This window comes from Acartia tonsa, chromosome 4 (genome assembly GCF_053477335.1).
Source record: "Acartia tonsa isolate MP-2025a chromosome 4, ASM5347733v1, whole genome shotgun sequence".
In the NCBI taxonomy this organism is placed as follows: Eukaryota; Metazoa; Arthropoda; class Copepoda; order Calanoida; family Acartiidae; genus Acartia; species Acartia tonsa.
Window position 1 is genome coordinate 29,324,980 of NC_137263.1, and position 20,826 is coordinate 29,345,805.

Consider the following 20,826-nt stretch of genomic DNA (forward strand, 5'->3'; position numbering starts at 1 on the left):
AACTATAGCTACATTTAAGAGGTTTTGGTAGTGTTTATGGCAACCACGACATTATTTATAAGGTGGGGGGGGGGGGGATTACTCTTAAATCTGGAGGAGCCTGGACGAGGTTAGGCACGATTTTTGTTGCTTGATAGGTATAATCCCTACAAATCTTACTTTTTATTGCCTAAGGACTTGTAAGGGAAGATTTCGTGATTTCATACAAATTGTAACTTTAAAGTAGCCACAAATAACCTTTTTTCTATTTCAGACTTGAATCAAATAGATTTTGATATGTTAAAATAAAGGATTTTTTTAAAAATAACAAGTCAATTTTAAGTCATTTTCTTAACTAAAATAAAGTTATAAATTCTTTTAATTGCAGAAAAAGAATAAAATACATAACTGATACAAATAACTAACTATTGTCTACTAAATTATTAATAATCATCACCATAAAACGTCTTTTTTCAATTTAAATTGGTCTATGACTTAGATATGGCGTTGAGTCTTTTGACAGTGATTTTGATGTCTCCAGTTGTTGATTTCATTACAGCAACAGCCGTATCCTGAATTGGTAAAATTAAATTCAGGTATTTATCATCATTCGCAATTCTCTTGTATAAAATATGCCTTTAGTAGTTAAAAATTTTAAGAAAGAAAAGTCGTGGATTAATTTGACGAATTAAAATTTTTGTAACCCCACCCTCAAAAAATATTAATCTCAGGGATAAAATCTACCTAAAAGAAATTAACTACTCCCTCTAGATTTTTTGTGGGGGGGGGAAGGGATGAAAACCCACGTTTTAATAAATGAAATGTAAAAAATACACCTGATTTGAAAATAAAGATGGGCTCGATTTTGTTGCTGTTTTTTTGGTTATGTATATTTGTTATACGGGGGAGGGGGATAAAAATGGAAACAATTATATCCACACACACAAAACTTGATAGCACATATAAACTGACCTGATTAGCTTTTTCTAGATCAATGTCATTCACTTTGATAATTTGATCTCCTTGGGTGAGAAGTCCCGATGTCTCTGCCAAACTTCCAGGGACCTACAACATTTGTAAAATATGTATTGTACTAGCCTTTGTGCTCCTAACATCTAAAAACTCTGAATTCAAATGGTTAAGCCAGAATGGGACTGAAAATTATCCAAAAACCACCAAAAGGCTTAAATCTAAATTTAAAAGAGCCTAAAACTATCTCGGGATCTAAAAGGATTACTCAATCAGTTCATGAAATTAAAATATTAAGCTTCAGAAATCCTTACTACTTTATATAAGAGGATATACCTATTCAGGGACAATGCAAACAGCACATTAAGAAAATCTTTATGATACATTAACATATTGTTTTATTTCCTCTTACTTTTCCGCCAATGAAAAATATATACATTACATTTTTAAAATCTTTTCAGAAATCCTTTAAATCAATTCCAAAAATTTTGACTTTAAATTCACCACCTAATCATTTGATTGTACCTCATAATCTTTTTATGAAGTGCAAATAGATGCACTTATATTGTATTGTAAGGCCATGCACTTAAATTACAAGTGAAAAAATTCTGGTTAATATTTTTTTCCGTAAAATAAGAAAAGAAATTTATCCAAATGGATGAAATGATGTTTCATACACTTATGATTTCAATCACATGATTTAAATCACCTTATAATTGAACAGTAGATTTATAAAATCCGAGATCATAGTGAAATAATTATCTAGAAATTAATTTGTTTCTTTACGACGACACAATACTTGTATTTTTTGCTATAATAGCTTGCTAGTGCAGCATATAAGATTTTTTTGTTGGATTGTTAGTGCAGCAACGAAAAGAAATCTATAAATGATTTATAGATAACCAATACATTTTTATATTTGTCGATTTCTGAAGCCCTTCACCTTTCTCAACTTTTAAACATTTGTGATGAAATAAATACTTACTTAGTATTATTGCATAACTTATTTACATCACAAAATTCACGTTCGAAAATACTAGAAGAAATATGGGCTTATGTTTTTAAGCCGCCACTAAGATGTAGAATATTTAACATATTTTATACTATTTGTAACAATGTGAAAAAAAATATCATTTACGTTCAGTCGTTTGACCTTCAGAATTCAATAAAATTCTAAGTTTTTAGAAATATTTTGCCGAGGAACTGCAGTAGATCTAAATTGTTTATCTTAACCCTAATCTAGACTCACCAGAGCAGATACAAATACTCCAGGACCATCTCTCCTGCCCACCAGGCTGATACCCAGACCCTTGTTCGCCTTCCTGTTCAGGGTGATGTCAATCTTCTGGAACAGATCAACCTCGTCCCCACCTTCCCGCTTCTCAAAATGCAAGGTCACCTGAGAAAAGTCACATTAAATATTATTTTGTTTAATAGTTAAGGCAAGTTTTTTTTACAAAAGTTTCTGTGTCGGTTTTACTGTTAATACAAACAAGGATGACAACATCCATAAGTAGCGAAGCACAAAAAATCGTCGATAGGAATATACAGGTAGATTTAAAAGGTTTTTACTAAAATCAAGAATAGATTTATTGGATAAAATAAACATGAAACCTTGTTTTATTTTGCATGATGACGATGGTCAAAGTAAATTATATTAAAGATGCTCATAACAATGGGAAAAATTATTTTGATACTGAAATATCATAAAAGTTTGAAAATTGCATCAAAATAAACAAAGATGTGGGGAAATATGTAAAACATATAAAAATAGCCAAAAACCTGATAAAAGGCAGTCTGGCCGTCATGGCTGTTTTATTAAAACGACAAAAAATTTAATTTTTAAATCCTTAACTTAAAAAATTTGGAAAATCAGACCATATACACTGAAGATATGGAAAAAAGTGTTAAATATATAAAAATAGCCTAAAACCTGCCAAAAAGGCAGTCTGGCCGTCATGGTTATTTTGTTTAAAAGACGGGAAATTTAATTTTGATATCTACAACTGAAAAATTTTTTAAATCGGACTATAAACACTGACGATATGGAGAAAAATGTTAAATATATAAAAAAACAGCCTAAAACCTGCTAAAAAGGCAGTCTGGCCGTCATGATTGTTTTCTTTAAAAGACGGGAAATTTAATTTTGATATCTATAACTGAAAAAATTTTTAAAATCGGACCATAAACACTGAAATTATGGAGAAAAATGTGAAAAATATAAAAATAGCCTAAAACCTGCTAAAAAGGCAGTCTGGCCTTCATGGTTGTTCCTTTAAACGACGGGAAATTTAATTTTGATATCTGTAACTGAAAAATTTTTTAAAATCGGACCATAAACACTGAAGATATGGAGAAAAATGTGAAAAATATAAAAATAGCCTAAAACCTGCTAAAAATCGGTCCGAACGCCAATGATGTTTTATAGTCAATTGTGCTCCTTAATGATGGGAATGTTGTCAAAAAATTTCAGCATTCTATCTTTTATAGGAGCTGAGTAAATCCCATTTCCCCCATAGCGTTACGGACGGACGGACTGACTGACGGACGGACAAAGTGAATTATAGAGTAGCTTCGCTACTAATAAAGTGAGAACATTTGTTTATTGATAGCTTTCCGCGGATAGCAAAATGAAAAATTTTAAGATAGTCCAGTTTTGTTGGCCCAGAGGGGCTAACAAACCAGGTAATACTATTATTATCTTTATTTTATAATTCATAGAAAATTTTTCATAATACAATTTTAGTAAACCGGTTTTAATCCAGCGGTTTATCAATATTTTATTAATATCAATTTTAATATCAATTGGTTTCGAAGCTAGAATATGGCTAAAGGTGAAATAACTATATCCTGAAATTATTTTTTTTTTCCTAATAGGAATAAAATTCCCAGTAAGGGTAGGGTACAAAAAAAGACCTTTACGGTTGAAACATTTAGGACAAGACAAATTTAATGATAAAGTAGCAACGCAACCGCTAACATGCTCTATTGCACACCTTATCCTGAGCAGATCTGAGAACCTCCATAGCGGCCTCGTGGGTCATATTCTTCAACTCTGTCTCATTGATCTTGTTGATTCGGAAACCTGGCTTCAACACGTTGCTCTTGGCTGCAGGGCTGTCGGGGAACACTTCATGTATCAATATTTCTCCCTGAATTAAAATAAATTTGGATTGGCAACAAGGTTAATAAGTCAAAACATATTCGAGCTTACCATCTTACCCTTGAAACATCGAATCTGCGCCTATTTTAAATTGAAAGAGGACTGCTACTATATAGGAACAGTCACTTTCCAAACGGTTAAATGATGCATTATAACCTACTGTCGAGGCCAGACAACAATTATTTCAATGTCACTATTATGAGAGAAAAAAATTAATTCAGCGAGTATTTCTTTATAAATTTGTCTCCATAGGATCTAATCGTCTAAGAATTAGATAAATTCTCACCAATGGAGTATCACTACCGCCCACTAGACCCAAACCAAAGCTGTTCTTCTCCTTCTTGAGGTCCACCTTCCCTTTCTTCTCCTCCTTGGGCTTCGTGTCCACAGGCTTCACATCTTTCTTATCCTTAGGGTCGGGTTTAGCCGGAGATTTGCCTGCTGCAGCTCCAGCTTTGGCATCACCTAGTTTGCTGTCTGTACCGGCTTTTCCTAAAAAATGTACTGAAATTTGTCGCAAAATATAGGTTTGTAAGCCATAAATCGTTTAAAATTGCATAATAAAAGATTAGATAGACCAATTTTGAATAATAATAATAATATTGAAATTCAAATTCTTCAAAACTTTGGTATTTTAAGGATAAAAAGTAATCATTTAAAACAATCAATGTGTAGTTATCAATATCAATTTCTCATCTTTTAAATGGCAGATAAAAAATGTTTCAAGAGTTAGAATTACCTGCATTGTTTTTTCTCTCTTCCTCCTCTTTAGGATTTGTGACAAGAAGTTTCACATTTCCACCCAAACCTTTTATTACTGACACAGCCTAAAAACAAAATTTTGATAAATCTTATCGTGAAAAAAATCAGATAAAGATAGGACATTAGATTGTTAATTACACTGGTACCCAAAGTTTTATAAACCCGATCTATTATTCGTTGCCAAAAAAAAAAAATTAGGCACGTTTATTTAATCTGATTAGATTAGTTCTGACACTCTACAAGATTTATGTTCGTTTGTCCTTCCTTATGATTTAGAGCTCTCTTAATGAATGTTGTTCCATGACGTGTATGCATATTCCAATTCACGTTTTTCGATTTTAGCATTTTCAGGTGTTAAATGGACGTGCGGACTTTCTGGTTACGATTATCGTTCCTAATTGTTATAGAAATTATCATTCAAAGTTTAAAATCAATTAGACAAATATAACATGCTTAACTTAACGAAAATATGTAACCGTTACGTACGGACATTGGGACGTACAGATGGGCGTATAGGTCATAATTATAGAAAAACTTCACTTTTAAACGTATATGTAATATTTACCTGGTCGTAAGAGATATGTAGAAATGTTTCTGTATTGATGGCAAGAATCATGTCTCCAACCTTTAGTCCGGCCTGCAAAAAAAACAGTTGAATTTATCTAAATGTTCAATTTTCATATTCACTATGAAGTAGAATAATCCCCATTTATTATTCAGTTAAACATATATATTTTTAAGTGTTCGTAAAATATTTAGAGGCATACAATAAATAGCCTGCCCACTGAAACAATTAACAAGGGGAAGGGTCACTAAAATCAAAGTGACAAATGCCAAGCCCGTACGATTTTGTAGTGTTGGCCAAACTGGAAATTTATTTTTCGCTCTTAATGTCTGTTTTTTTATTATAGAAGAAATATAAATCAGAATTTCTAAAAGAGAAAAACAATTTTTAAGTAATATCTCATTTATATGCGTAAAGCATAAAAAAGGTGAAAATTTAATTTAGATTCATAATTAACTTATTCAATTAATACATTAATATAAAATATAGCTGGGAACAAAATTAGTTTTCATCAAAACTTTGGCAATTGTAGTAAAAAGTTTTTTCCCTTTCTTATATAGACGTACAAGCTTTCATTCAACAAATTAAATATATTTTTATCGAAACGTATGAAAATTATAAAATTTATTCTTTGTTTCTTTTTTAAAATATATATCATTTGATTATAAATGTTTGATTATATTATGACAATACTTTTGGAATTAGTGAGAACAATACGTCTTGTTACAGAAGCATACATAATAAAAATGAAATGTTAACTAGATTTATTATCATGCAGTATTATAAATCAAAAGAAAATTCAAATTTTGCTGCCTTTCTGCAATTTTTTATTTTTGTGTTGAAATTTATAATTATAAGACCCAAGCCAGCAAAGTTAGGATTTTTGCCTATTAAACTAAACGTAACTATGTATATTCATTTAGCAATTTCAGAACTATCTTAATTCCAGCGGATATTTATCGAATTCGGAGCTATACTGGAATTTCAATTTATTTGTTCTTTTCATCTTTAACAAGAAATAAATATCCTATTTAAAAGAACCTAAACCAAAACACGATTAACTAGATGATTTTTTTTTCTGACTTGTTTAGTTTCAGACCAGGGGCGTCCAAGCTTTTTTTTGGGGGGGGGGGTAAAAATTTTTGAAGGGGGGGGTAATTCGTTTTTGGGGTGGGTAAAATGGCGCGCGAAGCGCGCCGCAAATTTTTTTTACCCCCCCCAAAATTTTTACCCCGGGGGTAAAATTTGCTTGGGGGGGGTAATTACCCCCCCTCAAATCTGTTGGCAGGGGTAAATTTAGTTTACCCCCCCCCAAAAATTTACCCCCGGGGTAAAATTTTTTTGGGGGGTAATTTAAATATTATAAAATATATAGTATTAAAAATGCGCGCAAAGCGCGCAAAATTTTTTTTGTTAGAGATTTTTTATTTTGGGGGGGTATTAACCCCCCCAAAATTGTTTGGGGGGGGTAAATACCCCCTCCTAAATGGTTGGGGGTGCCTACGGCACCCCCAGGGTAGGGGTAAATTTTCAATGGGGGGGGGGGGGGGGTAATCGCCCCATTACCCCCCCCCCCTTGGACGTCTATGTTTCAGACATTCTTTTATTATAAACTGTGACATCCTGACTCTTTATATAAAAGTAAAAATGAAACTTACATGGAAGGCAGCTGATTGTTCCTGTATGTCTGATACGAAAATACCGTTGCCAGTTGCCTTGTGGTTGCCCTCAATGATCATGATGCCAAGTCCCTGTTTGCCTTTGTGGACTCGTAATTCTCGTTTGGCAAGGAAAGAGCTGAATTCAGGACTCTCAAATATCTAAAATAAGTAAATTCTTAATCTTAATCTGAAAAAATTACATACATTTGGTTTTTGCAAAATAATTGAAGTCTAATAAATCAATCTTACAAGAGATATAAAGCTGCAAAATAACCGTTGTATGGTCAATTTATTATAAAACATGTCAAGAATTAAGTTATTTTGAAGAGAATGCTATGAACGCGAATACTTACCATATCATCTAGAAGAAGGGGGAACTGAGTGACCTCCTTGACCGCTACACAGCTCTGTCCTCTAGGCCGCAGGACCACCACCTCCAGAGAGCTCAGGTTAGAGTAGCTCTTTATCATACTTGTCACGTTCAGGTGACATCTGTCTCCAACATAGGAATCTCCGACCTAAATAATTTTCATTATTGATATTGGCATAGTTTCTTAGTGCTCTTTAATTATGTAATTATTATAATTATACAATTAAATTTGTATTACATTCTGACCATCTTGATTTGTATATATATTTTTTCTATTTTAAATCAAGCATATTAAATATACATATATGAATAAGCATTAGTACGGCTTCAAATTTATTGTATATATTGTATTTCAGGTCTCAGCATCTATCAGCAGCATTTTCAAGACTTTTGGGACTTCATCTCATCAAGCGTAGTCAGGAGAAATAAAATGTGGGATAGAAAAGCTAAAATATTGATTCAATATATTTTGTTAGATTTGCATGGTATGTCGCGTTGCAACTTTACGCCTAAAGCATGCTTTTATTTTTCTACCAAAACATGTATTATACCTTGCAATAAAATAAATGTAAGGTAACAATTTATATTACCCCTTTAACATGTATATTTATGACCTTGTTTATCTCAAATGCATTTATGTAATATCCTTATCAAAAGGATTGAAAATAAAAAATAACAAGGATACCATTCTTTTCCAGGGGAATGAAACAAAATGAATTGATTTGTTGATTAATGATATCGCTGCATTGAGAAAGGGCAAAAAGATTTGACACGCTTTTACGTCAATTCTGTCAATTAGAATAAATTACCAATAATTAGTTGAGATTCATCGAGAATTAGAATATGTTTTTACAAGAAATGTACTTTAAGTTATAAATAAGTTACCTTGACTAGCTGGTCACCAGGTTTTAACAGATCAAGCTGATCATCTTTATCAAGGAGGGTTATCAAAATAATATTACTTTGAGTAGCTGATCACAAATAAATAATTATAATCATAAAAATAAATCTAGCTAATGAGATGTATACCACAAATAATTTTACCTTAAGTAGCTGATCACCAGGTTAAAACAAATCCAGCTCACATCCTCTCCAATGGGGTGTGCCACAAATAATTTTACCTTGAGTAACTGGTCACCAGGTTTAAACAAATCCAGCTAATAAGCTTTACAAATAGGATGTATACTAAAAATAATTTTACCTTGAGTAGCTGATCACCAGGTTTAAACAAATCCAGCTGATGATCTTTACTCCTAAAAGGTATACTACAAATATTTACCTTGAGTAGCTGGTCACCAGGTTTAAACAAATCCAGCTGATGAGCTTTGCCCCTGGGATGTATACCACAAATAAATGTTCTCATTGTCTCACGATCTTTGTGACCTGAAAGCAAACAAATCTTTGTAGGAAAGGCATTTTATTTATTTTTTTTTGTCCGGATTTAAATTAATTTGATTTAGGTAAAGAAAAAATCTAATATAATCGTAACACGAAGTTCATCTGCACGTCGTTGGGGAGGTGATGCGGTCGAAAATTTACCTAAACCTTTTTGTACCTACTGCTGCTATGTTAGATGTGCGACATTATTAGCCGCGCAACTCATTGCCACCATTACCATGCACAGTTAGGATTTTCAGATTCATGTTGGCAATCAAAGGTATTGTTGTCTGCAATAATTGGGATGTTTGTACCCTGGGACCTGCAATAAAGATTTGGCCCTATGTGTTATTAACCGTCCCCGGAGGTATATAATAAAAAATAATATTATTACAATCTAACCTTTGGAAAAGAAAACTCTAAAACTAGAGTTAATTATTCAGTTTTCAGAAAATGTTTTATTTACTTTTTTGCAAAGAATTTTGGGTTAACGTTAATCTAAATTCTTTTTTTCGGAAAAAATATAAGTACAAAATAAGGTCGCATAAATAAATACAGAACACAATGAAATTAAAATCAAACTGTCTAAATGGTTTATTTACAGAGCAGCTGTACTCAAAATGGTCACAAATTATACACTTAAAAAGAAAGGGTAGCAGAAAAAGTTTGGGAAATAATTACAATTATAATTGACATTGAAAAGTGTAAAATAGAAAAGGAAAAATGAAACAAACAAACACGCATATACAGGCTCTTGCAATTGTAATCTCCAATTACAGAAAGAAAGACATAAACACAAAATAAACACGTTAACTCATACATTCATTTTATGACTTAAATTGTGTTTTATATATATGTACAATTTACATTTTGCCTTGTTTCGAAACAACATTTGGCGCTCTTAATCACTAGACCTCCCCCCATTTATCTTTTTAAAAAGTTGAAAGTAAGTGAAGTGGAGTAATTGTTTAACTATGTCTAACCCCTACGAACGGTCAAAACAGTGAGAAGCCTGTATAAGCTGTTTTCTAACCCTGCGGGACTACCCAATATAACCTAACCTGTCGTAAAGTACAAACAACCGAAAAACTACCCACCTCCCTCTACAATTATTACAAATTTATTTCAAAATAAAGGGGAGCGGTCAGTGCTCAAGAGACAATTTTAAGGGATACATTCAATATTGTGACAAAAATAATGATTAACCTGCTAAAGATAAACCAAGGCCATATTCGTTTTGTTCCACAACTGCTTTAATAATTTCGCCATCCATTTTAGACCAGGTTGCTTCTTCCTCCATGTCAATATCTCCATCTTCATCAACCATGCCACCATCAACACTTTTCATAGAGGCCTAAAGTAAATCTATATAGAAACACTTTGCAAATGTGCTAAAATTGGAAAGATTCGATTTTAATCCAGTTAAAATAAACTCTTTAATAAAAGTTCGATTATTCATAAAATTTATAGTCAAGATTTAAGTTATAAGTTTTAAGTAGCGAATCTACCCTACAATTTTCTTTGTCTGTGTGTCAATAACGCAGTGGGGGAGACATTAATTTCTCGGTTGCTATTTGTCCATACATGATTTTTTTGTGCTTCACTACTGAAAGGTTATCATCATTGAACAAAACCAAACAAAATGTGAAGAAATCAGAATAACAATAAATAAAGTAAAAAGTAGCCATCTAGCAGACATGAATAAAATTTAGATCCTTATCATATTCGTTCATTCCTACAGTTATATCTACATTAGGAGAGAAGCTAAGTTAGATATACACTCTTGCGTTTGAGATGAAAACAACTCACAATGCTGGATGATCTTATGGGCTTTCTCTCGACAATCTTGTCGTCGACAATGGTGCACTCGACCGGATCTTCATTCTTGTCGTCATCTCTGTTACCTCTTTCCTTGTCACGTTTGGCGAAGTCAATTTTTGTGTTAATTATAAACTTCTCTTGATCAGTTAGGCCACTCTGAAATAAATAATAAGATATAAAATGAATATAATCACCTCAAACACTGAAGATAATGGAAGGGGGTAGGATTAAGCAGGTTAAGTTTCTGTGCTCGCAAGGCACATTAAAGGAAATCACCAGATTTACTTAACTGTGAATATGGCCTCCCGTAACTGATTACTATCCCTACCTGTATAAGTTCTGGTTCTGGAGGCGGACTGCTGGTCCTAGACCAATCAGAGCGCATGCTGCTGGCGTCCCCAGGCTTTAGGTCCGCCAGGTTGGTGACCACACAGTTTCCGGGCAGAGGACCGTCACCAGTTTTGGCATAGGAATAACTATAATTATCTCGAACCTAATAATACATTTTTATTTATGTAATTTAGTAACTCAGGTACTGTGTAACCAAATTTAGTAACTCAGGTACTGTGTAACCAAATTTAGTAACTCAGGTACTGTGTAACCAAATTTAGTAACTCAGGTACTGTGTAACCAAATTTAGTAACTCAGGTACTGTGTAACCAAATTTAGTAACTCAGGTATTGTGTAACCAAATTTAGTAACTCAGGTACTGTGTAACCAAATTTAGTAACTCAGGTACTGTGTAACCAAATTTAGTAACTCAGGTACTGTGTAACCAAATGTGTCTATGAGTCTGGCCGTAAGAAAAACAATTAGGTAAAAAGTCTCAAATTTCTTTGTTATTGGATAATTTTAAAAATCTAAAATCTAAATTACTTTTAAAAAGAGGAACTCTCAAATGTTAATGTCATATTAATTGATTTGTTAACAACGTAGCCGCAACTGTTATTGGCAAGTTAGCTATTTAGGGTCATAATTTTAGCTCACTTATCATAATCATATTTGTTTTTGTTTAAAGTAAATTAAATATGAGAATAATGTATTATTGTAAATATAAAATACAATTATAAGTTATAATTAAATAAGAATGATAATATCCATAAAAAAAACGTATAAAAACTTGGTATTAAAATAGGTAAAATCATTTTTATATAAAAGTAACAATCTGTCTATCTGTTCGGAGGATCTCGCAAACTGCTGAACCGATATGTTCATCCTTTACAGTATAGCTTCTCTTTGGTCCTGGGAAGGTTTAATTTTTTATTTTTTTTTGGGGGGGGGAGGGGAGTACCTCATCCCTCAAAAGAGAAATTGCCCCTAGAAAATACACCTCCTTCCGCAAGAGTCCTCTATGGGCGTAGCCGATAGTGATTAATATAGACATACAGATGATCTGGCAGAGATGCTAGGCTTATATAATTCGATAACTTTTACATTACAAAGTTTACTATGAGAACTATCCGTTATCGACATACATACATACAAAGGGATGACAAAAACACCCCGCGATGGTATAAAAGCTTGTCTTCAAATAAAAGATACCTCAGGTGATGAAGGAGATATACTGCTCTTTCGTGCGGAGGTCTAAAATTATATTTAATTAATTACATTATCGAAAAGTTTTTTAAAGTGTTACAAGAATCACATTCGCAACAAAAATAGAGCTACGAACAAAATTATAGAAAGACAACCCTTCATTTCTACTCCCTCTCTTTTCATACTTTTTTAGAATCCTTATATGAAAATAGGATCTCTATCTGTTTATCTGTACCGAAGGATCTGAAACTGCTGAACCGATATGGTTTTCCTTTACAGTGTAGCTTCTCATAGGTCCTAGAACCTATGTGAGGCATCCATAACATCAATAACTCAAACTGTTCAATATTTATTAAACTCCTAAGCTACACAGACATAGAGATAAAACATACTATTGTAAATTGGGACTGGCATTTACGTGCCTAGAAGCCTCTAGGGGTGGGGAGTCGATCCCACATTTAATTTTACTTTTAAAAAGAAAAAGTTTTTAAAAATTTGGGAGTATCTCATTTTTTCTAGAGGCAATTTCTTAATGTGGGTGGTTGTACCCTCCCCTAACATAGTTATAAACCTTCACAGGACATATTAGAAGATCCTGGTACTTTTATATAAGGATTATTAGTTTAACTTACTGGTTTGGAGTTATTATTATTTGCAAACTCTTTTCCATTCCGACTTGAAATTCCTCTAGAAGAACCTCGCTCAGAACTTGCACCACTAAAAGAAAATAAAAATATATTTTCATTTAACATAGAAAGCTTCTCTGAAAATAATAGAAATGGTTTAGTTTTAATAGATTAGATTAAACCAGGGATCTAGCGTTCCTACAATGGACAAATTAATATACAATTATTAGTTGAAATATTAGTATATTTTTAGTTTGTCCTCTACCTTCCTGTGATAATTTGAAAAATAATTTTGAGATGATCAAATGGAACTCGGGGTTAAAATCATCTGTATTTGGGGATTATAACAGAAAAAAAGATATGCTAATAAGATTCAAGAAGTTAAACTTTTCCTAACAAAAATACCACCGATGGGTTAGCCTTTTTCACAATTTTTGAAATAACTGGCTCCAATTTTATTTTGCTTGCTGGTTTTCCCTGGATTCAACCCCATATAATTTTTGGAATAATCTGCTTGTACTGGAAGCATGTACTGAAATCAATGATATCCAACGTTAACAGATACCAGTAACTTTTTATTTTAAATCAGCGTTGATAAATGTTGCCAAGATCAATATTTATTTGGAGGTTGGCATATCATTACTTTTCATATAAGAAGCTTTCCTGGCAAGACGGACTAAATGAATGGTTCGCTATCAATAACGGAACAAGTTTATAAATATACCTGGAAGAGAACCCATTTGTTGTCGGCCCGTTTGTTGGTCCATTGGCCGGATTAAAAAATATGTTTGGGATTATTAATTTTGAAGGAGCTTTGCCTTTCCGGTAGTCATCTAAAATAAGTAAAAAGAAATTATGTAAAAAATTAACTTTAACAATGTCCATAGAAACGAAGCTGAACAAATCAGAGAATAGGTCTGCCTATTAATTACAGAGTTGAGCTAAAAATAATAATATTTATTTATTACTTAAGATGATAGAGTAATAACGGACGAACGGACCAACCTTATATTTAGATTAGCTTCGCATTTAAATAGGAAATTTATAATTATTTTTTATTCTGTACAACTCAAAGATTTTATAAATCCACTAAAAAAATTTCTATGTTTGTAAAGCAATGTTATTGCCATCTTGTTACTTTTTTAATTCAAGGGGGGGGGGGGGGGGGATTAGTATTCGGTAGGCTTAGAAATAGGGAACTTTGTTCTGTTATGTATGTAGTAAAGGTTTCGCCTGTTTCAAGCAAATCCACCAAATAAAAACATTAGCAATTTTAAAACAAGAAAAGTTTAAATGCTAATTTTCTTTTATGATGCAACAACAATGAGTAAAAATGAGTGGCTTTTTTAAAACAAATAATCAATTTAAAATAAGGCAGTTTGTAGAAATATAGTTTAAATGTTAAAACACTTTAAAGTTATTACCGCAGAAAGAAGCCATTTATATTTATGCACAAGTTGGACATAATTTTCATACAATTTTATATCAAGTTTTTTAATTCTAATGTAATATTAAACTAAATTCAATAATTGATTTTATAAAATGGCACTTAGAAATTAGAAAACTTGGCAAAAACAGTCCAAGGCTTTCTGAGCATTTTGCAGTATATGCTTGGGTAGGGTAAAGACTTGTGTTAGATCTTCCTCCCAATGTCAACATGTATATTCTGTTTTTAGTAGCTGGGAGAATAAAATAATAGATTACTTTACATTAATTTAACGTCGTTGGAGGTATGTATAATTATATGCGGATTTTTTTCGCGATTTCATTTGATTTTAAATTGTATATCAAATTATTCTGACTTTTTTAGTTTATTTTTTTAATAAAAGACAGAAACTAGTCCAGTGGCGTGCACATGATTTTACTAGGGGGTTGTAAAATCTTTAGATGTGGAAAAAAAGAAAGGATGTTATTTATAATATCTTGTTTTAGGGGTTGTAGACACCCTCTATACCCGCCTTACGTACGCGTTAGGGTATTATTATAATTATCGTATTATTATTATACTTGCGGCTTAACCCCTAGCCTCTAGGGGCTTTGCTTCATTAGGTAATTTAAAAAAAATTGAAAAATATGAATAAAAAATAAAAATTCTGGTGCTGCCCATAATTTATGGGCAGCACTAGGAATTTTTTTTGGGGGGGGGGAATTTACATTTTTGGGGGTTTGGTGTCTCACCTCCAAAATAGCTTAAAACCACCACAGGACCAATAGGTATATGCCCTGAAGAGTAGAATCCGATCGGTTCAGTGGTTACTGAGATCTTATGGGAGACATCATTCTACTTTGTATCATAGATTTATTACCTTGGCTGTGCTGATGATTGTTATTGTTGTTCTTGTTAATTCCACCTTTATTGTCCACGCTCTAAATTAAAATATAATCTTGATAAAAAAAAATCATCCTGACCATGGACGTCCAAGGGAGGGAGGTGTAACTCTGAAGAGGTATTTACTCCCTCCCCCCTCAAATATTGGAACCTCTCCTTTTGCCCTCTTCAAAATTTTTAAAGATATATTATATTATCCCGCACAAACCTTTGAAAACAATTTCAATAAAATAGTTATTTTTCTTTAGGTCAATACGAATAATAAACAAATTTTGGGTATAGTCCTTTTTGTAGCAACGCCTCTTAAGGAGCGTTTCATCGTTTTTTCACGGTAGCTTTTCTCCTATTTCTAGCCCCTGATGGGGGCTCTAACCATGCGGGGCAATCACCTAACCCAATATAACCTAACCTAACCTGATATAACCTTTTAAAAGCCATTTTGAAAATACGACAAATCGACCCTTAAGAGGTGTTGCCACGAAAGGGACCAAACTCCAAATTATTGAACAGATTCAATATTGCCATCTATACAAGTTTCATGCAGAGGGTTTGCCTGAGTAACCCGAAAATTTTAAAATCATGAGAAGTGTAAACCTAAGGATGTAAGACATACATACAAAGAAAAAAAGAAAATCTCTTGGTCAGTGGAATGTACACACAAAATAAATGTTTCATATCCTGAACATCATATCATATCATACAGATTTACAAAAACAAAGCTAAAGCTTTAAAGCTTTTTTAAAATGAATGCTTAATTGGCGAATATTTTTTCACGCACCGTTAATGCAATATGTTATCTTGAAAAACTTTAGTTCTTGAGATTAGATTATTTCTAATTTATTTTCCTTGTATCTGCGAAACTTGTGAACAAAATTAATCTTGTTATTATGCATTAGAACTATCTTGCATACAAGTTGTTATATAGTCAACAGATCTTATATGGATTCCGCTACGAATATTAATACACAAAAATTGATGCAGAATTGAGAAGAAAAAATAATGAAATCATCACACACTTTATTATAATCTGTTTTCTCCTGAAGCAAGTGAAGGTCACGTTTACAAATTGTTAAGGTATCACAGCCACTACATAACTATGAATTGTTAGTACATTGCTTTGTCTAAATTTAGAGACTTTTTATGAAGAATATCTAAAAAAAACTATTCTTAAAATTGTGCAGAAAGGGATTGTAAAGGGTTGTAAATATTCCCCCCACCCCCCCTAAAATTTAAATTGGTAAGGCCAGCCTTCCCCTTTTTTCATCTCTTAACGAAATACCCCATCCCTGGTCAAACCCTGTGCACGTAATTATATTTAATTGTATATGGAAATATGTAAGAGATTTTCTTATTTCTGATTTTTTGAATAGTGAATTTTACAATTTAATTTTTGTTATGTCACCCAAAGGAAAAATTAGACCTTTTTCAATTATATATGTGTATTTTAAGTCAACCATTTATTACATTAATCAATTTACTTTAAAGCATTAATAACCAATTTTTTTCTGAATTCTTAGCTGTTTCTTTTTCACAATGAAACTAAAAAGCTTGCAATTGCTGCACTAATAATGAAAATGATTAATCTTGCTTTGAGCTGCTTACCCTCTTCACTCTCTTTGCCTTAATTTATTTTTTATGTTTAAAGAAAGGAACATTTGGAATTACCTTTTGTTGGATCAAGCTTTGAACCATTAGCCGTAGAGGAGTCTTGGCATTGGAAATGGCTTTGACAGCATCCTCTTGGTCAGAGGATAACAAGGGATAACCATCAACTTCCACTATCCTGTCACCAGTACTAAGACCTCCAGTCCTGCAAGTAAATTTAAAGGATAGCCATATATAAAAATAACCGTATTTTAGGATCTGTCTCTGTTTGTCTGTTTTTTTGTACCGAATAAAATTGCCAACCGCTAAACGGATATGGTGCTCCTTTACAATGTAGCTTCTTATAGCTCCTGGGAAGGTTTACAACTAGTTTTGGAGAAGGAAACCACCAACCTTCCCACAAAAAAAAAAAAAAACTCTCCATATTTGTTACTCTTTTAAAAAAAAACTTGAATTGGAAGGGGTCGGGGTCCCAACCAATTGATCTAGAGGGTATCTAATTCTTAATAAATCTTATTATTACCTTCCAGCTGGACTAGAGGGTATCACATTCTTAATAAATATTATTATTACCTTCCAGCTGGAAGAGAGGGTGTCACATTCTTAATAAATATTATTCTTACCTTCCAGCTGGACTAGAGGGTATCTCATTCTTAATAAATATTATTATTACCTTCCAGCTGGACTAGAGGGTATCACATTCTTAATAAATATTATTATTACCTTCCAGCTGGACTAGAGGGTATCACATTCTTAATAAATATTATTCTTACCTTCCAGCTGGACTAGAGGGTATCTAATTCTTAATAAATATTATTATTACCTTCCAGCTGGACTAGAGGGTATCACATTCTTAATAAATATTATTATTACCTTCCAGCTGGACTAGAGGGTATCACATTCTTAATAAATATTATACTTACCTTCCAGCTGGACTAGAGGGTATCTCATTCTTAATAAATATTATTCTTACCTTCCAGCTGGACTAGAGGGTATCACATTCTTAATAAATATTATTCTTACCTTCCAGCTGGACTTGAGGGTATCACATTCTTAATAAATATTCCGTCAACTGTGGAACCGCCTAAAATAGAAAAATAACAATGAAAAAAATACTTACTTTTTTTGTAGAAATTAAAACAAATGATTGACATGGTATCTAAACATAATTGTACTCATTTACTAAAATCTCCATTGCGTTAGGTTATTTAAAAAATTTAATGTCCCATAGTTTGGTTAAGTTAACCCTGCGAAGCGGTCAGAAGGTAGTTGAGGTAACTTGGTGGGGTCTGGTTCCAATCTTAAGATACTATTTCATATTTTACCTGACATTTCGACCTTGCCGCCAACAATAGAGATGCCCAGTGACTGTCCAGGTTCCCGCGGCACCTCAACCATCCGTTTCGGGCCCCAACATTTTGGAGTCCGACTAGCAGATAGGTCTCCCTGAAATTTGGTCTTATTAGGAAACTTTATTAAGTATGAGTTGTGGGAATTTGGCCTAGTCCATTTAAATTTACTAAAATAGGAACGAGAATCTTTTCTTGAAATGCATATGATAGTAAAGTAGTTGAGATAGTTGTTTTATGATCTAAATTTCATTTATTATTTTAAAAAATCATCTCTATCATTTTGATATTATTGGTTTTATTTCCATTTCACTTGTCTGATCATTTATGGGCTAAATTAGAAATTTATAAATTTGATCGAATTAAAACTAATTGTGATTTTCGAAATATTTTTTTTTACCTGATTTGTCTGCATCTTTTCTGCGATTCGCGATACTAAAGAAATATCTTGTTATTTTTATAGTTTCCTTAAAACACTGTCTATATATTATTTTCGCTTTAACCTTCTTTTTTTTGTCTGCTCCAATGCTGTGTTTGACTTTTGAATTCTTTTCCAAGAAAATTTTCAAATTCCGACTGGAGAAAAAGAATAAGCTTGAAATGCAAAATTTTACACAGCAAATTAGATATTTGTTTTATTGTAAAATATATACTTTTTTTCAATTAATTGACCTATAGTTTTTTTTCTTCAAAATTATAAACATAATGAAATTCGAGAAAGAAATAAAACATTGAAAAGTAAAAAATACTACATTATATATGGATATATTATTATCTGGATTTTTTTTCATTTTCTTTTATAGTCGAACACGCAGAAGGCTAAAATAAAGATTCCCCCGTTCCACCGCCTTTACTTTACCCCCCCCCCCCCCACAGTAGAAACGAAATGACCAATAGATGGGTTCCATGTTAGCAAGCTAAATTGACGACAATTTCTCCCCTATCTTCTTATATTCTACAGCCATTCCATTATATTAGTCAGCATAAAAGATGATTTCATAATTGGTGGATAATATTATTTTATATTATTGACATGTGCTATCCCTGTAAACCTTGCATGCACTAATCTTAAGAAAAAAGTGTCGTTGGCTCATGTATCTAAAAATAATTATTCTAATTGTTTGGAGCATGAGAGATTGTCTAGTGGCCAAATATAATGCATTTATAATGCTCACAATTCTTGGTACTATCCTTTATTTTACAAGTGGAGTAACTATATCCCCATAACTTTAACCTTGTCGCATCTAATGGATGCTCTGTCCCTACAGGGCTCTTCTGAAGCATAATTTTTATTCCCTCAATAATAATAATGAAAAAAACATTGGGGATGGGGTATGAGTACTTCATCTACAATATTAGGGATTCTTCCATTCTCTGCTGATGCTAAGAGCAAATATTGTATATATGATATGTGAACAAAGAACATTTCAGTATATTTTGATTTTAAATATAAAAATATAATATTTAGGTTTTTGTCATTTGTCTACCTTCTAATTTTTGACTTTATAATATATTAGTTTTCAAAATATAAACAAGATATTTTGTTTCCTTTTGAGTTAGTTGATTGTATGCATCTGTTATTATTAGTCGGAACAGTAGCGGTGACCTTACAACTCTCAGCAATCTCACTTGTTTTAGTTTTAATTATCTGCTCAGCATCAACAGTCTTTTCTTCTTTGGTAGTATTGGCCGTTTCAGTAAGAGTATTGTCTATTGATTTATTATGGCTATTGTTGGAAGGTTCAGGATCAACCTGTCCAGGAGTTCCAGAAGGACTAGTCAAAGTCTCATTTTCTGGCTGAGTTGTGGCTGCAGCTGCTGCAATTTCAGGAGTATTATCTCTTTCAACAGGAGGTGATTTTTCGATTTCGAGAACAAATTTTTCTGGGGAGTCCTGAAAATATTTGCATTGTTAAATTACACAAAAAATTACCTTATAGATTTACTGTTTTTATAATTCCTTCTTTTACTGTCTAAGCAAGAATGACAACATTCAAAAAGTTAACAAATTAACAAAACAATATAAACAACATTTTAACAATAGGATATAATTGTAGAGGAGCTCTACTCAGAATTATGTAATAAAAAAATTCATTTAAAGACAACGTTTAAAATATGACATTATATCGATTTAAATTTTATAATGGGTAAGCTATTTACTAGTAGTGACAAACGGATTGTGATTGCATGGGTGTATAGAATTTTCCAGGCTATACTGAATACTCATATGTAAAGTAGCAAGCTGTATTTGTTGGGAAAACAAATAACAATCATTTCAGGTTTTACAACTATGAGACAATTCTATAATATCTATTAGAACAAGAGACGTAAGGTCTCATGCAGATAATCAAATAGTGAAGACGTGACGTACAACTCTAAAAGGAAGAGAAGTCCCTCGATTTATAATATAGGATTTTCCATTAAAGTTTTGCAGTTTTAAGAAATTCCTTTGTTATTTGAAAAGTGACTTTTTGATTTAAAAATATCTGAAAGAATTATAAAAAAAAACTCTTTACAACATTTTTCTACATTACAATTTGATTAAAGTTTTCATAAGATTTAAAGACAGTCAAACTCTAAACTATATATAAGTGAAGCCTTAAAATTTATGAATATCAAATAAAATTAAACAGTTGTCACTTAATCAAAATTTCACTAATTTAAAGATAACTTTTTTATTAATTATTTTCCAATTCAATTGTTGTTTTTTTGTG

The 20,826-nt window shown here is 32.2% G+C and overlaps 1 protein-coding gene across 1 annotated transcript in view; it reads right to left on the reverse strand.

The window, feature by feature from the left end:
- Window positions 1-75: 75 nt before the first annotated feature.
- Window positions 76-20,826, reverse strand: part of LOC145315420 (multiple PDZ domain protein-like) — a 45,097-nt gene continuing 24,346 nt past the window's right edge. Inside the window, exons 19-40 of the mRNA XM_080155402.1 lie at window positions 19,661-20,006; window positions 18,513-18,547; window positions 18,089-18,209; window positions 17,787-17,847; window positions 16,824-16,968; window positions 15,136-15,196; window positions 13,554-13,662; window positions 12,836-12,920; window positions 12,210-12,251; window positions 10,996-11,160; window positions 10,656-10,823; window positions 10,053-10,200; window positions 8,749-8,852; window positions 7,453-7,617; window positions 7,097-7,258; window positions 5,439-5,510; window positions 4,851-4,938; window positions 4,398-4,603; window positions 3,945-4,100; window positions 2,198-2,347; window positions 952-1,044; window positions 76-551 (exon numbers count right to left, since the gene is read on the reverse strand). Of these exons, the coding sequence (XP_080011528.1) occupies window positions 468-551; window positions 952-1,044; window positions 2,198-2,347; window positions 3,945-4,100; window positions 4,398-4,603; window positions 4,851-4,938; window positions 5,439-5,510; window positions 7,097-7,258; window positions 7,453-7,617; window positions 8,749-8,852; window positions 10,053-10,200; window positions 10,656-10,823; window positions 10,996-11,160; window positions 12,210-12,251; window positions 12,836-12,920; window positions 13,554-13,662; window positions 15,136-15,196; window positions 16,824-16,968; window positions 17,787-17,847; window positions 18,089-18,209; window positions 18,513-18,547; window positions 19,661-20,006 (2,766 nt within the window). The 3' untranslated portion in view covers window positions 76-467. The remainder of the gene's footprint in view (window positions 552-951; window positions 1,045-2,197; window positions 2,348-3,944; window positions 4,101-4,397; window positions 4,604-4,850; window positions 4,939-5,438; window positions 5,511-7,096; window positions 7,259-7,452; window positions 7,618-8,748; window positions 8,853-10,052; window positions 10,201-10,655; window positions 10,824-10,995; window positions 11,161-12,209; window positions 12,252-12,835; window positions 12,921-13,553; window positions 13,663-15,135; window positions 15,197-16,823; window positions 16,969-17,786; window positions 17,848-18,088; window positions 18,210-18,512; window positions 18,548-19,660; window positions 20,007-20,826) is intronic.